Source organism: Dromaius novaehollandiae, chromosome 8 (assembly GCF_036370855.1).
Source record: "Dromaius novaehollandiae isolate bDroNov1 chromosome 8, bDroNov1.hap1, whole genome shotgun sequence".
NCBI lineage: Eukaryota > Metazoa > Chordata > Aves > Casuariiformes > Dromaiidae > Dromaius > Dromaius novaehollandiae.
Genome location: NC_088105.1, coordinates 30,065,018 through 30,090,321, shown reverse-complemented (window position 1 = coordinate 30,090,321; position 25,304 = coordinate 30,065,018). Strand labels below are relative to the sequence as shown.

General features: G+C 43.6%; 1 protein-coding gene across 9 annotated transcripts in view; it reads right to left on the bottom strand.

Moving 5' to 3' along the window:
* Positions 1-25,304, bottom strand: part of ST3GAL3 (ST3 beta-galactoside alpha-2,3-sialyltransferase 3) — a 196,927-nt gene that overhangs the window by 20,358 nt on the left and 151,265 nt on the right. For 8 of the 9 annotated variants that reach the window (XM_064516098.1, XM_064516097.1, XM_064516102.1 and 5 more), the window contains one exon: positions 11,397-11,543. The exons of the other annotated variant lie outside the window; for it this stretch is intronic. In XM_064516098.1, the coding sequence (XP_064372168.1) occupies positions 11,397-11,543 (147 nt within the window). The remainder of the gene's footprint in view (positions 1-11,396; positions 11,544-25,304) is intronic. 9 annotated transcript variants of the gene reach the window in all.

Sequence of the window (25,304 nt, the reverse complement as noted above, 5' to 3'; positions counted from 1 at the left end):
CCAAGGCCCTGTGGCAGTGATGCTGTATGTCTGTAACTCCTCTTGTGTGTTCAGATGAACATGACTGCTGGATGAGTGTTTCTAACATAAAACCCTTGCTCACAGACACTCCTAAATCCCTATAAACCAGATGAATCCACAGAAGTAGCTTCACCCAAGGGGCTAGGGAGAGGCTAAGAAATTCACCCACGTGTCTTATCTTCATTTCCGGAGCACCCAGCACTGCCATATCAAAAGCATCATAGATTCAGAGGACGTGCTCAGTCACTAAGAGTGACAGCCTCTCAGCTAAGATGTAGAAACCATCTTGCGTGTAAAATGGGTTACCCTGAACCAGTGAGTAATGCTATGCCACTTCACCTGATGGTTATAACAGATTGGGAGTGCATGTGTTTTGAGCTTCTGCCTCTTATTTGAAGAAACTGACTTTTGGCAGTATGCTAACTTGCTCCCTCCTGATTGCCTGACCATGCCCCAAGACCAACATTTTCCAAGCAAAGAACTCCACCCGTATCCTAGCTGAGATGAGCGGAGCCAGAAGCAAAACTCATTTGCTATAGAGAACTGCATGTGCACTGTACTGCATGGAAATTATACTAAATTGGAGAAAAAAGTGCAAAAATGCAAAAACTGCTATGTCTAAATGACGCACTAAATTCAAACATTTGCAGTACAACTGCAACAGTGCACATCTGAAATGAAAAGACCTTAGTACATCCTTCTGCACCCATTCCAGATGTCAGGAAGAAAAAACAGAGTCATTTTGTTCTGACTGCTTATTTCCCATAGACAATGATCACTTCTTCCTCAAACAATATTGTTTTTATTCTGATTACTTCAGTTAATTCACTGGTAGCCATAACATCTCAAGGGTGGGTTTAAAAAAAATTTGGGAAAATTTTACTAGGCAAGGATAAGAAAATTCCATAGAATTTCAAAATACGTGAGAATATCCTGGCCTCCCAGGCACAGCAATTCAAATTCAGATACTCTCAGCTTTATGTTTTACATAGGAGGAGACATTCTGATGTCACTGGAATTGCACAGTTGATGCACGGACTTGCCACAAAATGCTTTCCCTTAGCTGAGCTGTAGTTACAGTGTCCAAAACATGACAAGTAAATGGTTGCGTTTGTGAGAACGTGTCCTTGTTCAAGAATATGACGGCGTTACGCCACCCACACTTACACTCGGCCCATTCCCACGGTACAGCTCAAGGGAGATGCAGGGTCTTTGCCTGGAGGGAATTTTACTGGCCAAGTTAACATTTAAGAGCTAACTTTCTAATGTGAGTTTTACAAACCACAGAGAATTAATCATACTACCCAACCTTACGGGAAAACTGCCAAACTATCACAACTTTCTTTCAAGCATATTCTTATTTCTGTTCAGAGAGTAACATTATGGAAATCAAAAGTGAACTTTCTTCTGGTCACCAAATATCTACCTGATTGGAACTTTTTTATGTATTTTACATGTAAAATATCCAATGGCTTTTGGGGCAAAATGGGAGATAGCTTTCTAATCTACTTCTGTTCTTCAGTAGTTTCTGACATCCCAGTATCTCCGTATTGCCTGCTCTTCTCTCCAACTTAATTAAAACCCCAAGGACTTCCTGACTCTAGGACTGTAATAGATATATCTGGCTTGGGTCCTATGCTATCCAAAATTCACACGGTGTCATTGGCAAAGTAATTTTGTGTTGTCCTAAAATCACATGAAAAGACTGATGATGGCAGCTTTTAATTAAGCTATGCCTTCTCTATGTTACTGCCCTCCAATACCCTGGTAGCTACAGCCTAGCTCTGCATGCGTCCCCCTTGAAGAGAGACCTGCAACCGTTCACACGTTCACTGCTGAGATGTAGCCTCATGTCCCGCTGCTGCAGTCAGAGCCCTGTAGGCTACAGAGGATCATCCAGAAAATACTGCAGAAATATCATCTGTGCCGTTTGCTGAGGTCCATAACTGTCAGGGCAGCATGGGGGGGTGCTTGCACAGCCCAGCCTAAGCAAATAGCCCGGATAACAACACCCATTAAGAGAAGAATGTGAGTGTAAACTGTGTGCACACACACCTGTGTGTGGATCAAATACCCCAAAATGGGCATTTGCCCTGAACTGATCATGTTAAAGAAGAGGGTAACTATCACATAGGTTAAAGAGTAACTGGGGAGTTGCAAAAGGCCTTTTGAAAAGAAAGGAGTCTGTTTAAAAAGAAGTATAAAAGAAGCATGAAAACTCATAAGAGGGGGGAGAGACATTGGAGTAGAAGCAGCAGCAGTCAAAACCTGGTTCAACACTGGCACGTCACCTCGCTGGCACGATGGCCTCTGCGTGGGCCAGACAGAGCATCCTCCCCACCAGACACTGGGAGCAGCTGGCATCCAGCTAGAGGACTGGCAGTACGGGGTGCACTGTGTGCTCACGACTTGGGTGTACACATCTGAACTCGTACAGGCTTCTCTCACTTGCATGTGCATTCGCAGATTGCAGGGAGCAGTATGGGTACACACAAAGCTAGGGCACCCGCAGCTCCCGCAGGAGGGGTATGTAAGGGAGACTGTGTCCCCAGGAGAGGGGGTAGGCACTCGTGACCCACACTGCCTGGGGGGGGGCGGGGGAAACGTGTACCTGCAGCTGCGTGCACGGGTGTGCGCGAGATCACAACTTCAGGGATCACTTAGATATTTGTAGGTATTAACATTTCAATAAGTGTTTACTTTTGTGGTTTATCTGCTGTATTACTGATATTGATCCTGAACACACAGTTTTGATCCTGAATGTACAGTTCACTGATTACCAGTAAATTACATATCATTAATAAGTCAATACACTGCTTTGATCCTGATTTGGTTTAAATTATATGAACTGTTTCCTTCCTGTGACAGCCTCCTGGGCTTTTGCTACTCCTTCCCTCTGTTGAAAATGAAGCACTACCTTATGCCCAGACGGCACAATAAAGTTAAGGCCCTGTAGGACCTAGGGACGCAACCCAGGAAGCAATGAAATAAAGAACTTCCAGACTCTCCTGACTGTCCACAGCCATATATGTTGACTTGTTGCTAAACTCTGATCTGGACCTAATGAACCAGCTAAAACCTTAGGGGCAGGTTGGGGGACAGGTCACTCCAGAAGACGACTTGTGGACAAGGCTGTGCCAAACCTGGCTTGCTATGTCCTGCACAGTGCGTCAGTGCTATCAGCACACACACCCTTGTGCCGTGCCCCAAAGACATACCAAAGCAACCACCACACCTCTTGCATCGCTTTATAAAAATAAAGCGCTCTCAAACAACTGAGCAGACCTCTCACTGTAGACCATTGTGTTATAAAAATAAAGTACTCTCAAACTACAGAGCAGCCCTCTTGTCATTCTGAGCTATTGCTAAAGAAAAAAACAAAATCCCAGCATTGCCCCTCAGGAATAATCTGGGTCCAGAACAGCTTAAATCTCGTCTTCCTCTTCATGGCACCCTACGTGCCTAGATACTTCTGCACTACCAAGCAGTGCTGCTTTCAACCACGTGGTCTGGCAATAACCAAGAGGTATGCCCGGAAATCTGTTGATGCTTAAACGTTTGGCCTACATGCCCTTGCTGTATGGAGCTGTGCCATGCTCCTATGTGTGAGCACAGCCCAAAGCACTTGGTGGCCCCCAATCCATAAGGTCTGGGCTAAACCTCCACTTTGGTGGAGCAAGGACAGCCCAGCCTCTGCCTGTGCTGACTCCCTGCTTCTGAGCTGGCCCCTGGATGGGGGAGTGAGGACTCATCCTCCCCAGCTGCACTATTGCTCCCTAAATTGCCTAAGGCCTCACTAGGATTTGTCATCTCTCCACTGGGGACAAGGCAAGAAACCAGCTCCAGCGACAACCACATTTTACAAACCATGCTGGAATGGGGAGGGGATATACCATACTGAAGGGACGGCTGTTGTGTGATCATGAACAGGACAGACAACAGGAACAAGGAGCACACAGCTGTCTCCCAGCAGAGAAGAGCCTTCTTGGCATGCACACACAGTCAGGTGTGGGCAAGGAGCTCCTCCTGCTAGACTGCATGGTACCTGCTAGACTGCATGGAGAAAGATGGGAAGCAAGAGTTTGTTTTTCTTCAGTGCTCTCTCCAATGAGACCAGCAGTGCCGAAGGCAAAGCTGCTGTGATATTTGTCAGGGCTATATAATACAACTGTGCCAAAGGGAAATAAACAGCCCTCACAGCTCCAGCGTTATGAGACCACGAAGCCCAGCAGTCTAAAGTAGTCAGAGCAGTGGAGTGGCATTTGTCATAGCTGAGAAGTGGCTGGGGCCCCCATCACACACACAGATACTGCTTTCCATGAATCTTCCCCTGTGCTCAACCAGGGCTGGCATGGGGAAGATTGGCAGCCCTCATGGCCGATGCTGAGGCAGGAACCTCCTGGGTCACTGCCCAGGTGCACAAAACCGGGGCAAGGCCAGCTAGGCCACAGCATGCACAGCTTCAATGTGGGCTAGTGACAGGGGCTGCTTGGAGGTGGCCAAGCAGGACCATTGCTCCAGGCATGGCCATGCCCTTGGTGAGTTTCTGACTTGAACTGATGCCCACTGAAGCATCAGTAGGGAATGGCAAGATCTCAGAAGGCACTGTCAATCCTTCGCCCCTACCATGTCCCTGCCAAAAGCCCTGAACTTGGCTTTGCAAGTTCTATACCTGCTGCTGCTTCTCACAGGTGCCTGCCCCAGCCTGGTCCCACAGTCGATACCTGGACCAACATCTCTCTAGCACTGCTGAACAACCGGTAAGGACAGGAGCAGAGGACACCTCCCAGCACACCATGAGCAGCCTGAATTGGCAGTCCACATCTCCATGGCAGGCCTGCTTGCCTAAGCCCAAACACCTGGAAAAGCAGCTCTTCCTAGCTAAGGATAGGAAGGATCAGTCCTTCGCTTAGTTCCATTTGAGAGGATGCAGTGGACCTAGATGAGCCAGAGCCGGCACCAAAAGGCTGTCTGACAAATAGAAGCAAGAAACACAGCAGTGAGGAGCAACATGTTGCTGCAGCAAGTGCTGGACAAAGGCTGCCTGTGCATACAGAGCACAGCTCTTTCCACGAACTTGCTGGTATGATGCTCTCTGTGGGTGAGGTAAGCACATGCACGGTGGGTCCTGGGTGAAAACAGCATAAGGGGAAGAGAGGCAAAATTCTCTGGCCATGTATTGAGGCAGGAATCACTGCAAGTACCACACAACGCAAACACAGCCAGTCTGTGCCATCAGGTCAGGGGACCAGAAGTGCCTTCAGCAGTATAGGCAGACATGGGACAGGTTCTCTTAACTCATCCTACACTGCTCTCCACTACAAGCGGAAAGATGAAAGGCTTTCCCTCAAAGGATTAAGGTTTCAGCTTTGAGTAGCCCCCCTGAAGAGGCTTTAAGACTGCCTTCTACCCACAGAAAAAAAGACGACATTCAGCAAAATGAACACTGTCCCTCCTTTGAGGAGGTTGGTCATCACCTCATGGGCCTGCTCTGGAGATTCAGAGCTGGCAACAGAGCCAGGAAGACCATAACTGTGCTTTGCTTGTTGCATGTGAAAATCTCTTGCTGCTTTTCATTCTGTGCCCGGGTCATTCCTGTGTCATTGCCTTCTGGACTGAAAGGAAATGACTGCTGTAAATCTGTTTTTAGAAATATTTGACTCCCTTAATATGTTAAATGAATTCCAGTTATTTACGGGATTTTACTTAGCTCAGGGTAAGATATATTGAATTGTTCAGACTATTCCAGTTGTTACCTTTTTAAATAAAAGGGTAAATGTTACAAAAGAATAACTTCCTGAAAAGCAGTCATGCAACTGTATATTCAAATTGGTTTACCTACTACATTAATTTAGCCGCATTCATTTATCTGAGGGAAAACTTGAAAAATTGTATGCCCCAGAAAAACTGCCACCTTATTAGTTTTATTATTTGCAGTCTTGATCACCTTACAGTGATAAAGCTTTCAAAACAAAAGAAATACAGAATAGAACTTAAATGAGCATCACATGCCATACAGAACAATCACTGTATTTTCTTTTTGGTAACTTATGTTTGCACAGGTACAACCCAAAACCTGCTCTTTGCTCCCTTAACTGGCAAGGTTGGAAGAATGGCATCAAAAGGAATTCAGCATCACTTACTGTGAGCAGACAAGGGCCTGATATTCTGCAGAGTGGTCCCCATCGCAGGATCTCAGAACCCAATGTGCTGCTCCCACAGCTACCTCCATTCACGCACAGACTTAGCTGCAATATTGGTCTTCAAAGGACAAAGCAGAGCATCTCTGACACCCTTCCTTCACCTCCCCTAGCTATCCCTTGCTGTGAGCAGGAGAGAACTTCCAGAACTGGCAGAGTCTACAGTGGAGCAAAGGGGAAGGGCTAGGGGCTGGTTGCTGGAAATGCGACATGCTGCCCAGCAGGTTTTGGTTTTGTTGTTTAACTGTTGAGCTCCTACATGACTTAGTCCAAGTCAAATATCTGCACAAGTTCAGATCCACTCTTGGCCACAGAACAGATCCATGTGCAATACAGACAGCATTTCTGTATGCTGTCATTTAACAGAGGGCAAGCAATGGCATGACTTTACCATGTTAGCTGCTCTGTGGTAACCCATACTAAAAGTGGGAGTTCATGGTCTCCTCTTTCACTGAGAAGTGAACTCTCTTGAGTTACCTTACACTTATTGCGTGCAGGTGGTCAAGCAGTTATCGAGAAGTGGCTGGTTATGCATTTGCCTGCTACCCTCTAATACCTTGTCTGAGTGCCCATACCCCCAGCAACCCATGGGCTGAACACACTGCACAGTGCTAATGGACTTAACAGCCTGATCCATGAAGCAGATCTGCTATCTCGCAAACCTGAAGATTGCAGTTCAGCTGAGTCTCTATACTTAACTAACTGTGCAGCTGCAGTGGCCCTTCACCCGTCCCTCCACCTGCCTCAGAGGGTGCCACCAGAGTGCAAACAAAGGAGGCATGCATCTGGAAGGATGGGGTGGCACATTGCCCTGCTCCTGCCATCCTCACCTCTCTTCTGCTTTGCCATACAGATCCTAGAGGTCCCAAGGTACAGCCTTTACACAGTAACAATGCAGCAAGAACAGCCCAGGAGGCAAAGCTTGCTAGTAATGAGAGAAAGGGTCACTGCGACCAACCAGAGGAGCTGCAAAGCTGCCTAAGGTGCAAAGGGTCACTACTGGCCTCTCCAGAAAGGCTGTCTGCCCACAGGCAGAACTACATAACAGCAAAGAGAAGCCGTGGGGTATGAAGTGCTAAGTCTCCAGCACCAAGGGTTAATCCCCGAGTACAGGCAGCTGTCAGCGCTCTGCAGAGGTGCTAATCCATGGCGGGGCACCCGACACAGCCTGATAAGACTCCTGCATGTGGCTCCTCTGCCTAGGTTGTGCTGAGGCTGGGTGAAGTCCAGAGGGGGATGCTTATCTCCCTAATAAGGGGCCTGTAAATTCAGCCATTTCCAAAACAGGAACAAAGCAAAGGATTACAATGCCAAGCAGCAGAGTTTAATTTCAGAAGTGACATCATAAGTAGTTCTAAGGATGCACTGGACCAGTAGAGAGAGAGCCACAAACACCAGCCTGCACTGGGGCCCTTAGAGCCTGGTGAACTTGTGTGTGTTGTCTGAAATGTCCTGCCAGCTACCTCACACTGCTGGACTACCAGCTGCAATACCACTGCTGTTTGGTTCCAAGCCCAACAGACTTATACACAGAACTACCACCAACACATAAACCACATATATACATCATCGTCCAGTGAGGCGGCCAAGCCTGTGCCCACTCTTTGAGAGAATTCTTTAATCAAAGACAGGATCTTTAATAGCTCATTTCTCTGGTGCTAAACCAGCTTCAGGCACTGACATTTCTTTAATTTTCCCCAGACATTGCCAGGATCTTAAACTAAAGCTTTTCTTTATCTTCAGCTTCTCCCCACGGAAGAGAAGAGTGGAGCTCTCTCTTTTCTTTAAGACTTCAGTAAATGGACTGAGATAGCTCCCAAAAAACTTTACTGATCCCAGAGAGAAGTCACTGTTCATTGTGGGTGTCCAGTTTTGTTCCTTGCTCAGATAAGTACATGCTCCAGTCAAGCCCCTGCTGCTCTAAAGCAGCTTTTGGCTACCAATGCCACATGTGCAATCTAAATGTGTGTCTGTCTTGTACCCCTCCAGAACCATCTGGCCCAAATTATGTTATCAAAGCAGAGGATGTTACTACATTCACCCTTTATTGAAATCTGGGAGAAACGCTTCAAGATCAGCCCTGAACTATTTTACTAGCTCTCCTCAACTTTGCTGAAAAAGCCCCCAAATTACAAAGTTAATTGGCAGCACATTGTTACCATATGTGGTGTGCAAAAGGAGCCCTCAAGTTTATTTAGGCATCAGAACCAAAGGGAAGGGGAATATTACTGCCCTTCACGAGGATTTCATGTTGGCCTTGGTTATTAAGGCATCCCCAGCCTTGATCCTCTTGTGCGCAGCCTGTCCAACATACTGCAATGCACTTCAGCGTGGGGACAGCAGCCTGCTCCCATCCATCCAGGCTCTCCAGCAGAAACTCTGGACACATACCATTCAATGTGCCTTTGCTTACAAGAGCTCAGCATTTGCCTTTTCTCTGTTCACATACCTCCTTCTTGAACAAGGTTTTCCAAGCAGTCTCACATCTCTGAAGCCTAACTGAACCAAACCAGCTACACTGTGCGGCCGCTGGGTCACACACAGTCAGTCTCTCATGGAGCAATACTCCTCGCTCTAGCTGCCTCACAGGGCCAACTGCTCTTGCTGGATCTCTCTGAGATCTTTAATCAGAAATGGATTCTTGGTTTAAACTACTCTGATTACTACTCTTCCCATCTAAACTTTCAGTGAAAAAAGGTCTATAGCAAATCTGTAGCACGAGCATCTAACTCACACTGTTCTCCCCTCTTTACACCAGCAGAAGCAGCTTCCATTGAAGCATTTGCACTGATGCAGCGTTTATTAGATGGTGAAGTCCCAGCTGCAACCTGACAGCAGTCTATAGCTGACATTTGCTGTAAAATTTGTACCCATAGGGCAGTCTCTCTCCCTGTTTTTAGACTCAGACAGAATCACTCTTGGACTGCTCTTGCACAGACAACATGGGTTATACTAACACCCCAGCCCCACCTACGCTTGCAGAGCTCTTGCTGCCCCATTTGAAGGAATAAACTAAAATTTACACAATCCAATAGGGGTCATGGGCAAAGATTACTTTTCTTAGAGCTCCATAAACTACTTTTTTAATGTCTGAATGGACTTTCATGAAGTGAACCATCAGGTTTCAATTAAGCTGCCTTCATTTCCCAATCTGATGTGTGTTAAACAACCTATCAAAACCTCATAAACTTTAGTTCACAGCATTTTCATTTCCGATTCTCTCTTCTTCTTTCAGCTTAACTAATATCTTGTGTATTAAAATAATGTGTTTAAAAATAAAAACAAATCCAGAGAAAATAAAGGCAAAGGTTCATGATTTCTGTCCTTCACTGGGGCAGCAGTCTTGATTTTTTGCAAGACAAGTCAAGCCCACATCCTTCTAAGGGTAAGTTCTGGAGAATAAGGAGAGGTGAAGTAGGTAACCTCCTAGCTGAAGGGAATATTTGAGATAAGGTATCTTCAGTGCTCCAAGTGAAAATCCAGCATTTCCAGAATCACATGAGAGGTTCTGTGTGTACATGTGCCCTGAACATGTGTGCATATACACTGCCAGAAGCTCATGTTTCACAAAAGAACCATTCTTTGTGGCTGAATCTGTCTGCAGATCTTACACATGGCATGTTAGGAAGAAGCGAATTTCTTACCTCTGGGCGGCCTCCCATCTGACCTGAACAAAAGAAACATCTCTAATATTTCTGAAGAACTGTATAATTAGAGCATGGAAAATGAGACAATACTCTGTCTGGCCCAAATCCATACTGCAACATGGCAATCTTCTATGCTGATACAAATGGAGGGACAATGTCCAGGGCACAACAAGCAGATCTTCCGCAGGCAAAGTGCTTCTCTCTGGGTTTGTCAGCTATGCTTATGTGCCCATAAATGCCACACGTGGTCTATCAACAGCTATACCACATGTATACACAGGTAATTTACCCATTTTAATACTTTTTCTATGGACTGATACCTGAGATACAGCAGATGTACAAAGGTTCTGAGGACAGTGATGCAGCAGGAGATAACTTAGAAAACCTGAGTCACCACTTTCTCCACACTAACACTCTGAAAGACTGCACTGGAGGTGAGAGATACTGGATGACCAAGATGCTACTTTGTTAGTAACTATGACCTAAAAATATATTTCATGTTGTTTTCTCTTATAAACTTTTATTTCTAAATCTTCTCACTGTAAGATCAGAATTTCTTATGGTAAACCTCATTAAATAGTCCTTTACCCTCTTTTACTGTAAAACCTGGGATACAGGATGAAGCAATGTAATATCAGTGTTTTTAGGTTGCAGTGTCAATGAAGACAGCAAATTGCAAAACAGTGGTGTGACCTTTAGAGAGACTGGTACTTCCATATATGCTGAGGGTGCAGACAGCAGGGTTCCTTGTCCTCTGCCAGTCTGCAGGGAAGTAGTGTGGGTCCCTCTAGCTTTTAGGAAGGAGTTTTCTCCATGCACAGAGACAACTCCCCTTCTGGCAGGCTACGAGAGAAAATCATCCAGCAGTTTTCCAGGCAATCCCTGAGACTTCACCCATGATAACCATTCTGGTCTTGTTGATGCTAAGCAACAACGTCAGCTAGAAGAGAGAGCTGCTGTGTATCGCTGCCCTAGAGCTCTATGCAACAAGGTCAAACAGTCTTGAGGTTTGTCTATGGGGCCTGGTCACCTGGACGAACAGAAGACCTGATGTCTAGGTTACTCTACACTATAAAGGCTGAGGAAGGAAAATAGGTTTGTTAGTCTGTTCCAACAAAACTCAGTCCTGGCCTTTAGAGGAAGCTTGACTGGCAGGTGGGTCCTGCACAGTATTGCTCTGAGTTAACTATCACAGTCACTGCCCTAATACTCCTCTTCCCCTCCTACCTCTCTCACATTAGTCTGCTCAGGCAGGAGCTGGTCTTCAGCTGGTGCTGGAAGCCACAGAGCTCCAGCACCAGAAAAGGGGTTCTGTAACAGCCATTTCCTGGTGCCAAAAAAGAAAGGAGGCTGTGTCTTGCCATGGCTTTAAGGGGGCTGAATGCTGCCATCATGATGGAGCCAGAGTCCCTCCTCTTCAACAGGCAACAGTGGATGCCAGAAGAAAGAGTAAGAACAGAATAAGGCTACTATGCTACTTTCTTTCTTGTGCTTTGCCTTGATGTTGCTCACTCCTCTTTACACCTACCCCTCTGCCCATCAGGCCGTTGTTGAAAGGCAGTCCAATGAAGGTGAAAGCTGCCTCTTGGATGAAGTAGGGATTCAGGATACGTATCTCATGAGGCTCTCTTGGGACACGGGTTGCGACTGACTTCCAAAAGCCATCAGAGGCACTCTAGTAACAAAAAGGAAAAAAAAAGGAAAGATAAAACAATAAGCACAATTACATACAAAAGATAGATTGCTATTATTCTAAAAAAAGGATTATGGCAGCAGTCCCTGCTGTCACCTCTCATTGCTAAAAGGCACAAGGATAAGGCTGCAGTCTGAGGGTATGTCCAGGAGAGTTGATAGCAGCATGTGCAGATATACTTGAGCTAGTCTGGATGACAAGTGTCATAAAGACAGAGGGGCCAGGGCTTCAACATGAACAACCCCCTCCGAGGTACCTTGTTTTCAGTCTTATTGGCACTTCAGCTAGCTTGATTAATGGCTTAAGCATTCCAGCATACACTGTGATCACTCCCACCTGCAAAGGAATATATCCTTGGCAGCAAATGCTCTTGAGAACATTCAAAGAGCTAAAATATGACCATCCACCTCTATTTTGTGTGTAGGTTACATGCTTCCTTCTTTAACCTAGTATTTTTCTGTTAGGCTTTATGTGAAATAAACTGTAAGCTTATAAAGGCTCCATGTTGTCCTGTGAAGGACCATGCATGTTCACAGTACAAGGGAAAAACAACTAAGTATGTCCATGTTTTCCCTCCAAATTGTTTTTTAATTAAAAGTGTTCACCCTGCACACGTGAGAGAACATAGCTCTTGAATACAACCCTGCTAGACAGCCCTGCCTAGAGAGGGATTAAAGCTTCTTCACCACATTACTTTATGTCATTGTTCCTGCTGGTCCAGACACAGTGTAACCAGCATAACATATAGTGCTGCTCTCAAAATATCTGGAGCATCCTTGTTCGTAGGACTTGCCGGACAGTTACATTCTAGTGTTTCACTTCTGTTTGGGTTAGAAATTCAGAGCAAGGCACATGGAGGAGAGCAAGAATTTTAATCTGCTAACAGTCTTGGCAGGGTAATCTGATTCAATACCTCATCCTCCCAGCATTGAGCCATCTCCACTACGATCTCCATGACAAACAACAGACACAGACGTTAAACCGTACATAAAAAGCACGTGCTTAGAATATCTCACATTGCCATTATTTACGCCAGTTTTAGGCCACTTGAAGCTTAACAGCGACTCTACAGTTGCTTCCAAGTCACTTCTGAAAATGCTGACGATCTCTGAAATACCCTCAGGAGACACCCCGCCCTGTTGTGATTATCACTGTGATTGCCAATGGTAATTCTGCCGCCGCCTATTCCTACTGCATTTCACTATTCACACTGTCTATGGCTCCTCTGAGCTCCCATGACACGTACTTGTCAATGCTTTTATACAGAAGCAGCACATGGTTACCCTTCGGTACTGAATTTTAAATCCTAAAGAATGAAAATAGGTCTCTCATTTCTCTAAACCATGTTCACTGGCATTCATGCACCTGTCTCTTAATGTCATACTGAGTCCCCAGCAGGTTTTTGTACTGTTTTGCCCAGAACTAAAGTCAGGTTGGTTGGGGTAGATTTGCCTGGGTCATCTCACTTACTCATCTGAATACTGGCATAATGTTAGCAGTTACCCAGCCTTTGGGATTTCCCCTTATTAAAGGATCTTTTACAAAATATTCAAAAGGAGCGCCAGCGGGACAGAGATCAACTTGACACCTCTTTTAGGACGTTTGGGTGCAAACCATCAAGCCTGCTGATTTAAAAATATTTACTCCTTCTAGATATTAAACATTTTAGTTATTAATAGAATGGAACGTACTTGTATCATCCTTTCATGATCAAAACACACCACTGTTTTTTTTCAAATACCAAGCAGAATTATTTCGTGAACATTTCTGCTGCTTTTGCAACCTTATTAACAGTTTAATCCCTTCCACTGACTAGTTGTCTTAAAGCATTGCTACAAACACACTGGCAATGAAAGAAACCATAAAGCTGTTCTCTTATAGTTTTTAGTGCTGCTAGTCTACTGCTTCTCCTAATGTTTTACATATTCCCATCAACTCTTCAGGTCCTGATGCCTCAGTTTTCCTTACCCCGCCAGTGTTTGTCAGCATTGCTCACTGCCGTCGGGCGGCTTCAGCAAAAGTTCCCTGACCAAGCCGTTCAGCATTCTCGGATGGGACAGGTATTTTTTTATCTCCTTGCCTATGAGAAGTATTCCTTCAGCATCCCTTAAATCCTGATGTATCTTATGTTTATTAAAATGATTTTGAAGAGCTCATAATAACACCATAGGTGATGCTGATATTGAGTCCTGAGCCGTATGGCCAGATACCAAAACACATACACTTTCAGAAAGCTCACATCCATAACAAGCCTTCGTAAATGGCTTTTACCTTACAAAAGGCATTAACACGCCAAACTCAGTGAGGGAATAAGGATGCATATTTCTATCCAAACACACTCACATGGCCAAATGCCACAGCTATCCTATTTCGATACAACATCCCACCTGAACGCTGCCCATACACAATACACTTCTGTTGACCAGTACAAGGATCACATTTGGACAATGGTAACGTGCTCTTAGGACCCTAGATGGAAAAAATCTTTATTAACATTCACTGTCCTCTCACTATAGCTGAATTAGCGAGAATGCCTGAAGTCAAAGTGGTCTAACACTTTCCATTGTAACACCACATTTCCAGTCCCGAGTTTAAGTTTTAAGAAAAGCAATCCTAGCATTTTCAAAAAAAGCATTAGGGAAAAAAAAACTTTACAAATGTTAATAAAATCTTACATGGATTTGAGGGATTTGGTATGTCAGCTGAGTTTTGCCTCCTTGTGAAAATTCATTAAAAATTGGATAAATATTAAACCTTTGGAATTTCCTAAAGGCACATATAAAGAGGAGGTCTTTCAGTTTCAAAAAGATCAAAAAAATCACAGATTCCACTTGCATTAAGCATGCTTCAGGTCTCTCAGAAATGAAGATGATAAACAGAAATCTTGAATAGTTACTCATTCAGTGAAACCATCTTATCACGGGTCTAAGCAGGCACTCCCTGAAAAAATAGTGTGTGACCCTGTAACCAAAATAAATTTAAAAGAGTTGAATTAAGGTTTCATGGGAAAATAAATACAGCATTGCCTACATTTTGCAAACAATTTGAAACACAGGTTTGCAAGCTATTTAAAGTGGACAAAAATGCCTTTTGTTTGGACTAAACCTCTCTAAGAGATTCTAAATAAGTGACTGGATTTAAGTAGACATGACTTTTACATTACACGTAATATTAAAAAAAAATGTTTACAGTCAAGAGTTTCTGTGCTTTGCTATTGTCCAACCTTTTCAGAAAAAGATAATTACACTTATCACAGTTGTCCATTTGCCCAGCGCTGTGTGAGCCACCAAGAACATACCAGTGCTTCTCTTGACTAGATCAATGCAAGTACAAAATAAATACAGATCCTATCCACACTTGGGAATACAGCCTGCCTGCTTCGGTCCTTTCAGGGTGGCTGTTTCTCTGGTCATTCATCCAGGCTATTTCCCTGGCCACTTTTCTCAGCTATCAGTTTCTCTGGTTACTCTTTTTTGTCTCATTTCTACTTGCTCCAAGTTCTTTCCCGTAACTCTTCTGCTCTGTTCCCCTTGGACACTTGAGGGAGACCCTTGGTAATCTTTCCTTTTGGTTCTAAAACAGTTCTGGGGAAAAATGCGGAGTCTCATCAGACGGCTCTCGTACATCTACCTATGCAGTAGGCAAAGCCCCGGGATTCTCCTTACTGACAAAGAACTAAAAAGTGGTTTTCTGGCTCATAATTACTGAAATTCTCAGCCTTGTGGTTTGGCTCTACAAGCCCGGGAGTGTCGAGCTACATCTCAAGCCTTGTGGTTTTGTTCTGCAGCTTGTCATTGGCAAGCTACAAAACAAAGCACCACCACAACTGCAAGCCACAGGAGGCCTGCTCTCCTAACATCACCCCCTCGGAGCTGCCGACTCGGAAGTGCAGCCTGTTCCAAGGCTCCTTGCTACTGCTGATGCTCGGCTAAGGGCTGCTATTATGCCTAATGTAGATGTTCGGTCTGATTGGACACAGATGTTCAGCAAAGTTTCCAAAGCAATTACTTCCCATCGGGGAACTCTGTCCCTTTTTAGGCTGAAAGGAGACAAACACATATCTGACAAGCAGCAGACACTAGGAGGGAGGCACATGTCTCCTGCCAGATTCAGGAGCTCAGACAAGCGCTCTGAGGTCAGGGGCATAACCTGTTCTCCGCTACATGACTGAGCCTGCTTCCTCACAGTGCTTCAGGATGGGCCTCTGAGGACTTAACACATCTCTTCCTGATTGCCATAATGATAACAAGTTAGAAAGTGAGTCTTCAAACTGCTCAGGCAATACTCCCACAGTACCTCATCACATCCTGGCATTGAAGTAGAAACCATAAGGTCTAGGCTGGTAATCGGGTTTCCCCATGTTAAAGCCCAACTTTTATTGTTTGTTGGTATTACTGCACAGCCAGAGCCTCAGTCACGGATCAGTGGTCACTGTGCCAGGGACTGCCTAAAAGAGCTTACAGCACAAACATAAATAAACAAGCAACCCAGAGATGAAGGCAGACAGGAAAGCATGATTGAAGAACAAGTCTCTGAGGTCCATAACATTTTTAAGCAATCTTGGAGTGTTTTCAAAATGGTATAATTGGAAACAACATAACTAAAGGCATTAATAGGAGGCTTTTCAAAAAATAGTAAAAATCTAAACGGGCCAGGGCTTTCAAGCCAATCTCTTGTATAGCTCTCATCCAGGGAGAGATGTAGTAATAACCCCTAGAAACCCTAACTCCAGGACCTCAATGGGGTACAGAGCACATGACCCATCAGAGAGGGCAGGTTATAAGGAAGGGATATGAAAAAGGTAGGCCTTGCCTAACAACTACAAGGGCGAGACAATCCAGTTTTAACCCCTCATTTTGTGAATTCACAGAAATACTGAAGAGTAATAGGGAAGGCTGGCTGTAGGCTATTTTTGTCTCCATTCAGTTTCCCATCTCCTGTTCCCACATTTACCAAGGTGGACCATGACATGCACTAAAATAAAATGTGTGAACTCAGCCCCGCAGGCAAGAGGCATACCGCTATGGAAGATATGAGAAGACAGGAGAAGGCTGAGTCTCCCAGAATAATAACACTTCTAATATCAATGTATGATGAGGGGTAATAATACTGCTGCATCCTGAAGACACTGATGCTGCCTCTTCTGTACCCCTATGATACTCCTGTATTTAGGAGTGCAAGCAGCACTGCTCTGGAAGACTTCTAAGTCTGATGGAAAGGGGACAGAGAGATTGCAGCAGTCAGCTCTGTGCAACACAACGTTAAATAAAGACTGATCATGCAATGCTTTGCTGCAGAGAAACCAGAAAGATGAAAAAAATGGAGAGAGAACTTGTAATAAATGGAGATTACTGCCCTTTCAACCCCTGATCAGGAACAATAAAAAAAACCCCATCAGGCTAACAGAAGAGGAACTGGAAGGTCTCAGGGTAACCACACTAGGCAATTAGCCTGCAGATGACTGGTAACATCTGAAATAGAGAGAAAAGAAGGGCATGAGGGAAAGAAAAAGCTAGGGAATGACATGCCAGTCAAGACGTCAGAGTCCCTCAGGGCACATAGTTCACAGAGATCCCAGAGCCTGCACCTAGGCTGGAGTGTGGTTATTCTGTATTCATTATCCACAGCCACTCACTGTCACACAAACACAGGCTACAGCAGAGCTGCTGTAACACATCTGCAGAGGCTTTTGAAAGATTTCTGCTCAGGTATAACTGCATTAAATTTGGAAGGTGTGTTTCCACCAGAAAATTATCATTTTATCAGCCAATACTGCATTTCTGAGTGGTCGAGTAGACATGGAGGCCTAGAAAATGCTCCTCTTGAAGTGGTAATATAAATGAACTTGCATCATTTTCACTGATTATCAAAGCAACAAGGAATTTTCAGCAATGGGAACAGAGGTGCTGAGAGCCTGCAACCAGGGCTGATGGTCAACTGCCAAACCAACTAGCCCACACTTCAAATATATTTACCCAGCTTTCTCAAAGCAATGGAGAACCCATCACCACCCTCTGTACACTGCTCCAGTGGCTATCACTCAGTGAATTCTGAATTTCCCCATCTTCGACTGCTAACCGCATTTTGTTCTACCCTTATCTGCCACACCGGAAAGCTCTTTCTCTGCCTTAGGCACAAACTCGCACGCTGGGCTCAAACCCTTCCCCTCATCTTCTCTTTGACCCACTGCCAAAACAGACACAGTTCTTGGAGTGTCTAGCAACATGACATGTCCTCATCTGTTATCATTTTCGTATCTTCTCTCAAAACCCCCTCCAACTGACAAAGTCTAGCATCAACTAACTGGCCGTAATTTCCCAGGCCATTCCTCTGTCAGTAATCCCCATTTCTCAACAACCTCACAGAACTATCAGCTAACAATACTGGCCAAGAGACCGTAAACCCCCCAAATTAAGCTTTTACTCAGTGTGAAATCCAAATACATTTTCTTTCACTGGCAATAACAACAACAAAGTAGGATGGAGACAAAAGCACCTCTTAATAACTGGTACTACTAGAGCCTTTCAGGACACAGTAGAAAATCTAACTGTGCTAGCCAGGTTTTATCATCACCAGAGTTGAGCTTATAATACTTCACGACATTGGCGAGAGACTAGATTCATTAGGTTCAATAACTAAGCTAAAATCCCTGTATGAAAACCACAAAAGGAGGCAAACTATTAATTCCAAGTTGAAGACTTTAAAGTTTAAATTTGACACCTGGACTGTACGGTGTCCTGGCCACACCACAAACAACAAGCTGCCCTGTCCAAAGATATCAGCTCAAAGGGCAGCAACTTCCATATGGACAAAGAGCCAGCTGTAAAGTGAGGGTAGCGTAGGTGCATTATGCACCAGTTCAGTTTTCTACAATACATTCAGCAACTCGTTCATCTCTAGGACTGTTGGTAAGAAGTTTCTGTCCCATCTATATGCAAGCATACATTACAAATAAGTAGAAAAGTATATGTAAACAAGCTCATTGAATTTCAAATTTCATTTAATCTATGTAATTTTGAGAGTGCCATAGCTAAACTAACTGAAAACGGACATGGAGCTCCCATGCTGCTGATCCAATTAACTTCCCTCCCAATTCCTGGTACTAAGGTAGCAGGAGGCCAAGACCAGCTCTGAAGACTCAGGGTGAGCAAATTCATTTTTATGCTATGTTGCAAACCCAAAGTAATTCCTTTGTTTTTGATATATTTCTACAGTTTTATCCGTGTAACTGAGAGCAAAATATGGTTCACAAGTTGTAAGATAATAAAAGGTTGTTGAAAAAGAGGTGGTCCTGTGAAGAAAACAGAACTCACCAAATTAGCTGCAAATAAATCCTAAAGTAAAGATTATTCTGATGAATACTGTGTTTCACAAGTCAGAGTATAAATGACAGCTCACATACGGTGTGTTAGAAGATGTGTGTGTACTATGTGCAAACAGGGTGATAGATAAACTGTACTACAGACTTTTTTGTTCAAAATGTAAGCTGGATTTTGAGCCAAAATTTGAAGAAATATTCCTGTTTTGAAACATTTTAGGCAAGGAGGAAGTTTTTAGTAAAAGCACAGAAGGATTTAGATAATTTATGTCTGTGTTGTGATTTTCCTCGTCTGTGAATACTAGTACTTCAATGGAAAAAAAAAAATCTAAAGAAGTAGAGTTTCAGAAAAATCCCAAAGGAGAACAGGCACTATATTATCATGCCATTATTTATGGGACATTTTATGACCATAAGGAACAAGTCCTTTTGATTCACTATTAATATTATTACATAGTTTATGAAATGTCACGCTCAACCTGTATTAAAAGCATATTATGGCTGAAAGGCTGAACCCACAAGTTAGTAAGAGTTGGAAGTAGGATGGCCCTATAACTTCAGTTCAGAACTTCAAAACTTTTGTTCTGAACATTTGTTTTTCTGATTTTCTCACAAAATTTCTCTTGCATTGCCATATACCTAAATGTTTTACAAAGGATGATCTTTTACAGCATCTCTGCAATATTTGGCAGCACGTATTACACCCCTTTACAGGTGAGAAAACAGACAGACAAAGATGAACGCCCACAGTTTCTACAGCTTTCAGACACTCTGCATCAGGCACCTGAGTTCTGAATTTCCAGAAGATTTGGTAAGCTCCCAGCACAACCCCACTGACTTTGCTGCTGCTGAACACCCAGCTCTCCCACATAGCTGCCTCCTGAGAATTACACCAGCTCTCAGGAAATTCTCATCTAACTTGCCCAGCATCACATTAGTAAGTTAAAGGCTAAACCACTTCCTTGAGAGGAATCCTCAGTGTCTGTAATTAGGAGGCCATCGTTTCTGCCCTCTCTCGCATTCACTGCCTATTCTATTGCTTCTGCTACTACTCATACAAAGGCTGAGCTTCTTTCATTACAGAAACCAGACTAAATCTCGGTCTCCCCTCTCCACTGGACAGATTGCAGTGCTCCAAAAGAGCCAGGATGTAATTATGTAATTAAGGATAACATCAGCACAGGAGAACTGAATTAATGATGAAAAGGCAATCTTAATTTTTTTGCTTTTCCTAACTCCTAATGGCTTGATTTTACAACCATAAAGCTCTTTAAAAAGTTTTAAAGTGTAATTTAGTATGTTAAAAAATGAACCCAAGAAAAACTCTATCAAATAGAGTAATTAAATCCAGGGCACAGTCCTCTAAGCATAACTACCAGCTTCAGTAGGCTATTATATTCCAGATCAGCCATTAGAGCAGAAGAAATACACCCTCTTACAGGTCTCCTGAACTATTTACTCCTAATGAAACTGCAAACTTTTGAGGAGCTCCCTGTTAGTTATAAACCCATCCTTTCTCTGCTGGCCCCAGCACCCATCACCCTTCGATGTCCCAAAGTCTGGCTTTGCACTCTTGCCATCCACCTCTTTTATTCAGACCAGGCTATGACCTCCTTCATGTCACCTGTGCTGCCAGCAGGAGGGAAGACACGTTCCTTGCTCCCCAGTCTGTTGTCTGGGGCCAAAATCTCTCTGTAGGGAAACAATCGAAGGGAAAATCCTATTTTGTTGCTCCATCCCTGGGGATGCCACATTCTGACTAAGCCTGATAGAACAGACCATGCTCAGCACACAGATTCTCAAGCAAACTGAGTTGCCAGCATCTAACAACCCCCTGTGAGACATCAAACGGAGCCATGGGATTTCACTGGAATAGTGAAAGACACGGCAGGCTGCCATGGTAACACAGCCTGGCCAATTTTCAACCACTGCCCCAAAGAATTAAGAGTATCACAACAAAAAGGTGGGAGACTTCATTTTTGGTTTTTTAAACAAGGAGGAAACAGTGCATTTCTCTAGCCTCAACCTGAGAGACAGCTAGAGTTATTTTAGCTGAACTTTCCAAATATCCAGTGAGCCAAACGTGTGGCATGGAAAACATCAGCTCAAAGGTGTCAGAGTAATAACGTCATAGAACCATTTTCCCAGTTGCTTAGAACAGAAAACATAAGGTGATCCCCACTCCAAGCCCAGCTACCTGCTCCACTTTCAAAAGTATGCTGGAACATAACCAAAAAACGCTGTCTGTGCAGGTTTCAGTGACAAACCACAAGGGCATCCCAGGGCACTTGAGGACATCCATCAGCAAGGCTTCTTCAGGAGCTGAGCTGGTTCATGAGTTTGACTACAAACAACATCTCATCAAACAACACATATTTAGACTAAACTCTTGGCACGTTACAACAAAAAAGCTAAAATATCACAGCAATAAGAATTATGGCCTAGAGACCCTCACTGCTTTCTTAAGTTATCTTAAAGTAACTCTCCAGGAAAATTTTTACACTGTTTTTACAGCATAAATATACAAAAAAGCTGTCTTCTATTTTGGTGTCTCTGCTGAAATGACAGCCAAATAAATTGTGTATTCGCTCAGCATTCATATAGATTATATACAAACTATTCAGCATCCTTCTGGAGGGGAAAGCAAAAAGCAAACGGGCTGAGCAAGTGCCAGGAAGTTCCTGCCCTACTTTATTTTCTGGACTTACATTAATATATAGGTCTTTTACAAAAGAAGAGTTTTTAGTCATATTATTTAATATTTTTAAGAGATGAGAATTTAAATAAACTGTGATCCAAACAGAACATTTACATTTGAGAGTTCCTCCAAACAGACAAAGTGCTGATTGCCTGGGACAGACTCTGTATTTTCTGTACTTGGCAGTTGTGGGTGAAGTTCATTTCACCAAAAAATGGCCAGAATACAACTGAGGAACCAGTAAAAATAGCTTGTGAGTGGAGCTAGAGAAAAGCTCGTGCACCTGAAAGAGTGGCCATTTTCCTCCAATTTTACATCTCTGATTGAAAAATAATATTAACACTTTTACAAACCTAACCTAAGCTAAGAAGAGAAGAGATACCCTTCGACACATTCCATAAATTCATGACTGTAAAAATCAAAATATTACACAAAAATGCGAGGTGTCATGGAGTCTCTCTCTCTCCTGCCTACTACCTTCACAGGGGTTGGTTTATTCTCACTTTAGTTGTGAAGACAAGAGTTTGCATTATCTAACTGTGTGCGTTGAGAGGAGAAGCTGGATTTAGAGACAGCCTCTAGGGAAGGAATTCAGGGACACGCAGGAGGGGCCTCCTCTTCCGCAGAAGGAAGCTGCTGTTCTCCTTGCGAGCGACCAGAAGCACCAAGCACAGCCGTAGCACAGGGGAAATAAATTTAGGAAGATAAAAGCAGATAGGGCATTTTGTTACCTCAGTGTTTATTACAGCAAACTGGAGTTATAGATCAACCCCCCGTCCCGGAGCCCTGGGTGCTTCGAGGCAGAGAAAACGTTACAAATTGTTCACGCAGCCCTAACTATGCAAGTTATCCACGGAGCCCGCCAAGGAACACATGTGTTTTGGGCATAAATCGTCCAATCTATTCCTTTCTGAATTAACATCTGTCATCATGACACCATTCAAAATGACTGAAGACTGGATCATATTAACAACCACACATCTTGGATAAATATTTACTGTTCAGACTCCTTTTTTTTTTTTTTTTGGTTTAAAAGAAAACTAATGCAGAGAGCAAAATGCCTGGAGCTATGAAATGGAACCTCTTTTCAGCCACTGAAGAAAGCATGTGATTTTATTTACAAAATCAAATCGAAGTTTTTTCCCTCCTCTGTGAGTCTTCACACTGCACAGGGGTGAAAGCACAGCATCCTGTGGTGTTGCAACCCTTTCTCAAGGGCTCTTCTGGGGAATTTTGTTATGCTGGAGGCTGCTCACCTCAGAGACTCCACTAAGCCTTCTCCCTCCGGACATGGAAACCAATCTGGCTAATTGCCATCAGGAAGAGAAAATTTTGCTCTGATCCCTGCAAGCAATTGGATGAAGCAAATAAGTATTTTAATGAAAAGCTGCCAAGGGTATTACTGGCTTACTATCCTGCTCCTTATAGTCAACAAATAGGCACAGAGAGCAAAGACAAGGATTCCCAAAGTCACAAACTAGGGTGGCCAGAAGGAAACCCAAGCCTGCAATGCAATTCTGCCTGCAAAACAGCCAGGCAGTAGGAGTTTCCTAGATACTGGATTACAGCTGCCCTTCAGAAGTCGCAGTAGTCACTCAGTGCACACCTCCGCAGATGTATCATTTCAGTATTATAAACTCAGACCACCAGGAAATTACATCTTTCCAAGCTGATTTTATCTGGCTTCAGCTCCTACCAGAACATGCTGCTCTTTCATACCAGTACAGCTTGCAATGCCAAGAAAGCTCCTTCTGCCATCCTGCTGGACCTCCCAAAAGGCAGGGGAGCAGTGCTCCTGCCATCAGCAGCTCCTCCCTCCAGCCTTTTACTTTCACACACAGCTTGAACAGAACTTTACCAAAGTATCCAGTCTTGATTTTAAGACCTCAAGTAAGAGCAAATTTATCAAGCCTGTAGGGCAGATGTAGCAAGAATTAATTATCCTGATATAAATGTACTGCCGCTTTTTGGCTGCATGCCTCGCTTCAGATATACTTTTGTCTCCTAAATTAAGAAGACTTCTGAGAAAAAAAAATGATCTCCCTAGGTAGATACAGAGAGACTATAAGTAAATCTCCTCAAAATCTCATGCATAAGCTAAATAAATTGAATTCAAATCTCTTAGACTAAGGGAGGCTTTGTAGACTTCAAATGATTCTTGTCGCTCTTTACTGAAGTGTTTTATTCCACTAGCACTTGCATGAATGGCTTATGCCCTCTGGGTGATGTCTCAGTTTCACTGCTGCTGATCTCTGACTTTTCCTATGTACTGGATTCATGAAGTAGTGCTCCAGTACAGAGGAACATCTGCTGCATATGTGGGCAATGCAATACTCACAGCAGGCACGGGCTGCACTGGTGATAAAGTGACGTACATCGGGATGGAAGAGACACCCCACATTTGAATGTGTGGCTCGGTGGAGATGGTGCAATGTGAACTCGGCAATTACCTGTCCACTGGGTTTGCCAGCTCCCAGTCACACAGGTCTGGGTCAATGAACATGCATACGGTGGCCAGCGTGGACCCAGCCAGTGGTTAGAGATCCAAGGGAGGACAGAGGATACAGTATATTCATAAGGTGGGGGAAATCAGAGAGTATGGTGGTGCAACAGGAAGGTGTGAGGGAGTAGGACATAATTCCATAAACAGCAGAACTAATGAAACCTGGCTGCCTATGGATTTGTGTTTCATTAAGATCAGCATCAGATTTGTAGTGAATTCCTTCATATTGCCTTGAATATTCTGAGCCTACTTTTGATCAATTCAGCTACCAGTTACATGCACTGTGACCTTGAAATGCACCTACCAGGATTTGCATAATATTGATGTCTAAATACTGCCATTTGCTGCCAAGGTGGGAAAATGCAACACAAGTACCTCTTAATGCTTTTTCAAGACAGCTGCACTTGCTCTTCAGTTGGCCTTTGTTCATGCTGGCTTTTCAAAAGAAGAGATGTAAAAAACCTGCAACTCTAAATTAGAGGGTGATTATCCCTCTTTTTTGACTTTAGTTGAATCATGGGTGGAGAAGGAGGGAGTGATCCAATATCTGGAAAAAGCATGGTAATTATCAGTTGGATGGCATCAGAAAAGGAAGAGATAAGAGGACAATTCTAAAGAAGAAATTGTCTTGGAACAAAGCAGGCTGGTGAGGTGTTCCCAGAAAGGATGCCCTAGTTGAGCAATGATTCAGCCTCTTCAGGGGAAATTCCAGTTTTGTCGCTTCATTTAAACATGATGTTAACGAAGAGGAACTAGAGAAGAGCAGAAATATGACTGGAGCTCTGTGATTTTTATGTAACAGTTAGGATTACTGAGCCAGAAATGAAGATGATGCTGTCTTGGCAGATATGGAATAAAGGTTCTTTAAGGACTACCACAGACTAGCATGAACGTTTCTCATCTTTTAATAGGAAGAAAAGTGTATGGAAGAGTGAGTTAGGTAATACTAAGCAAAGTGAAGTAAAAAAAAAGGGGGGAGAAAAACAATACATACTGTGGGAATAACTGGAAAGGCAGGAGCATCAACTTCATTTTGGTTTGAATTTTAAGGAAAACCTGTCTAAAGTTGGGGTCATCTAAAGTTGGTGTCATTAATGATTGCATTCCTGCAAACACAGATACTTTTCAAACCTTTGATACTTGGAATTTTTTCACACAGAAAACCCATTTTTTATTTGCTTCAGGTGCCTCAGAAGTTCTACGTTCTGGGCATAAGTAGAGACT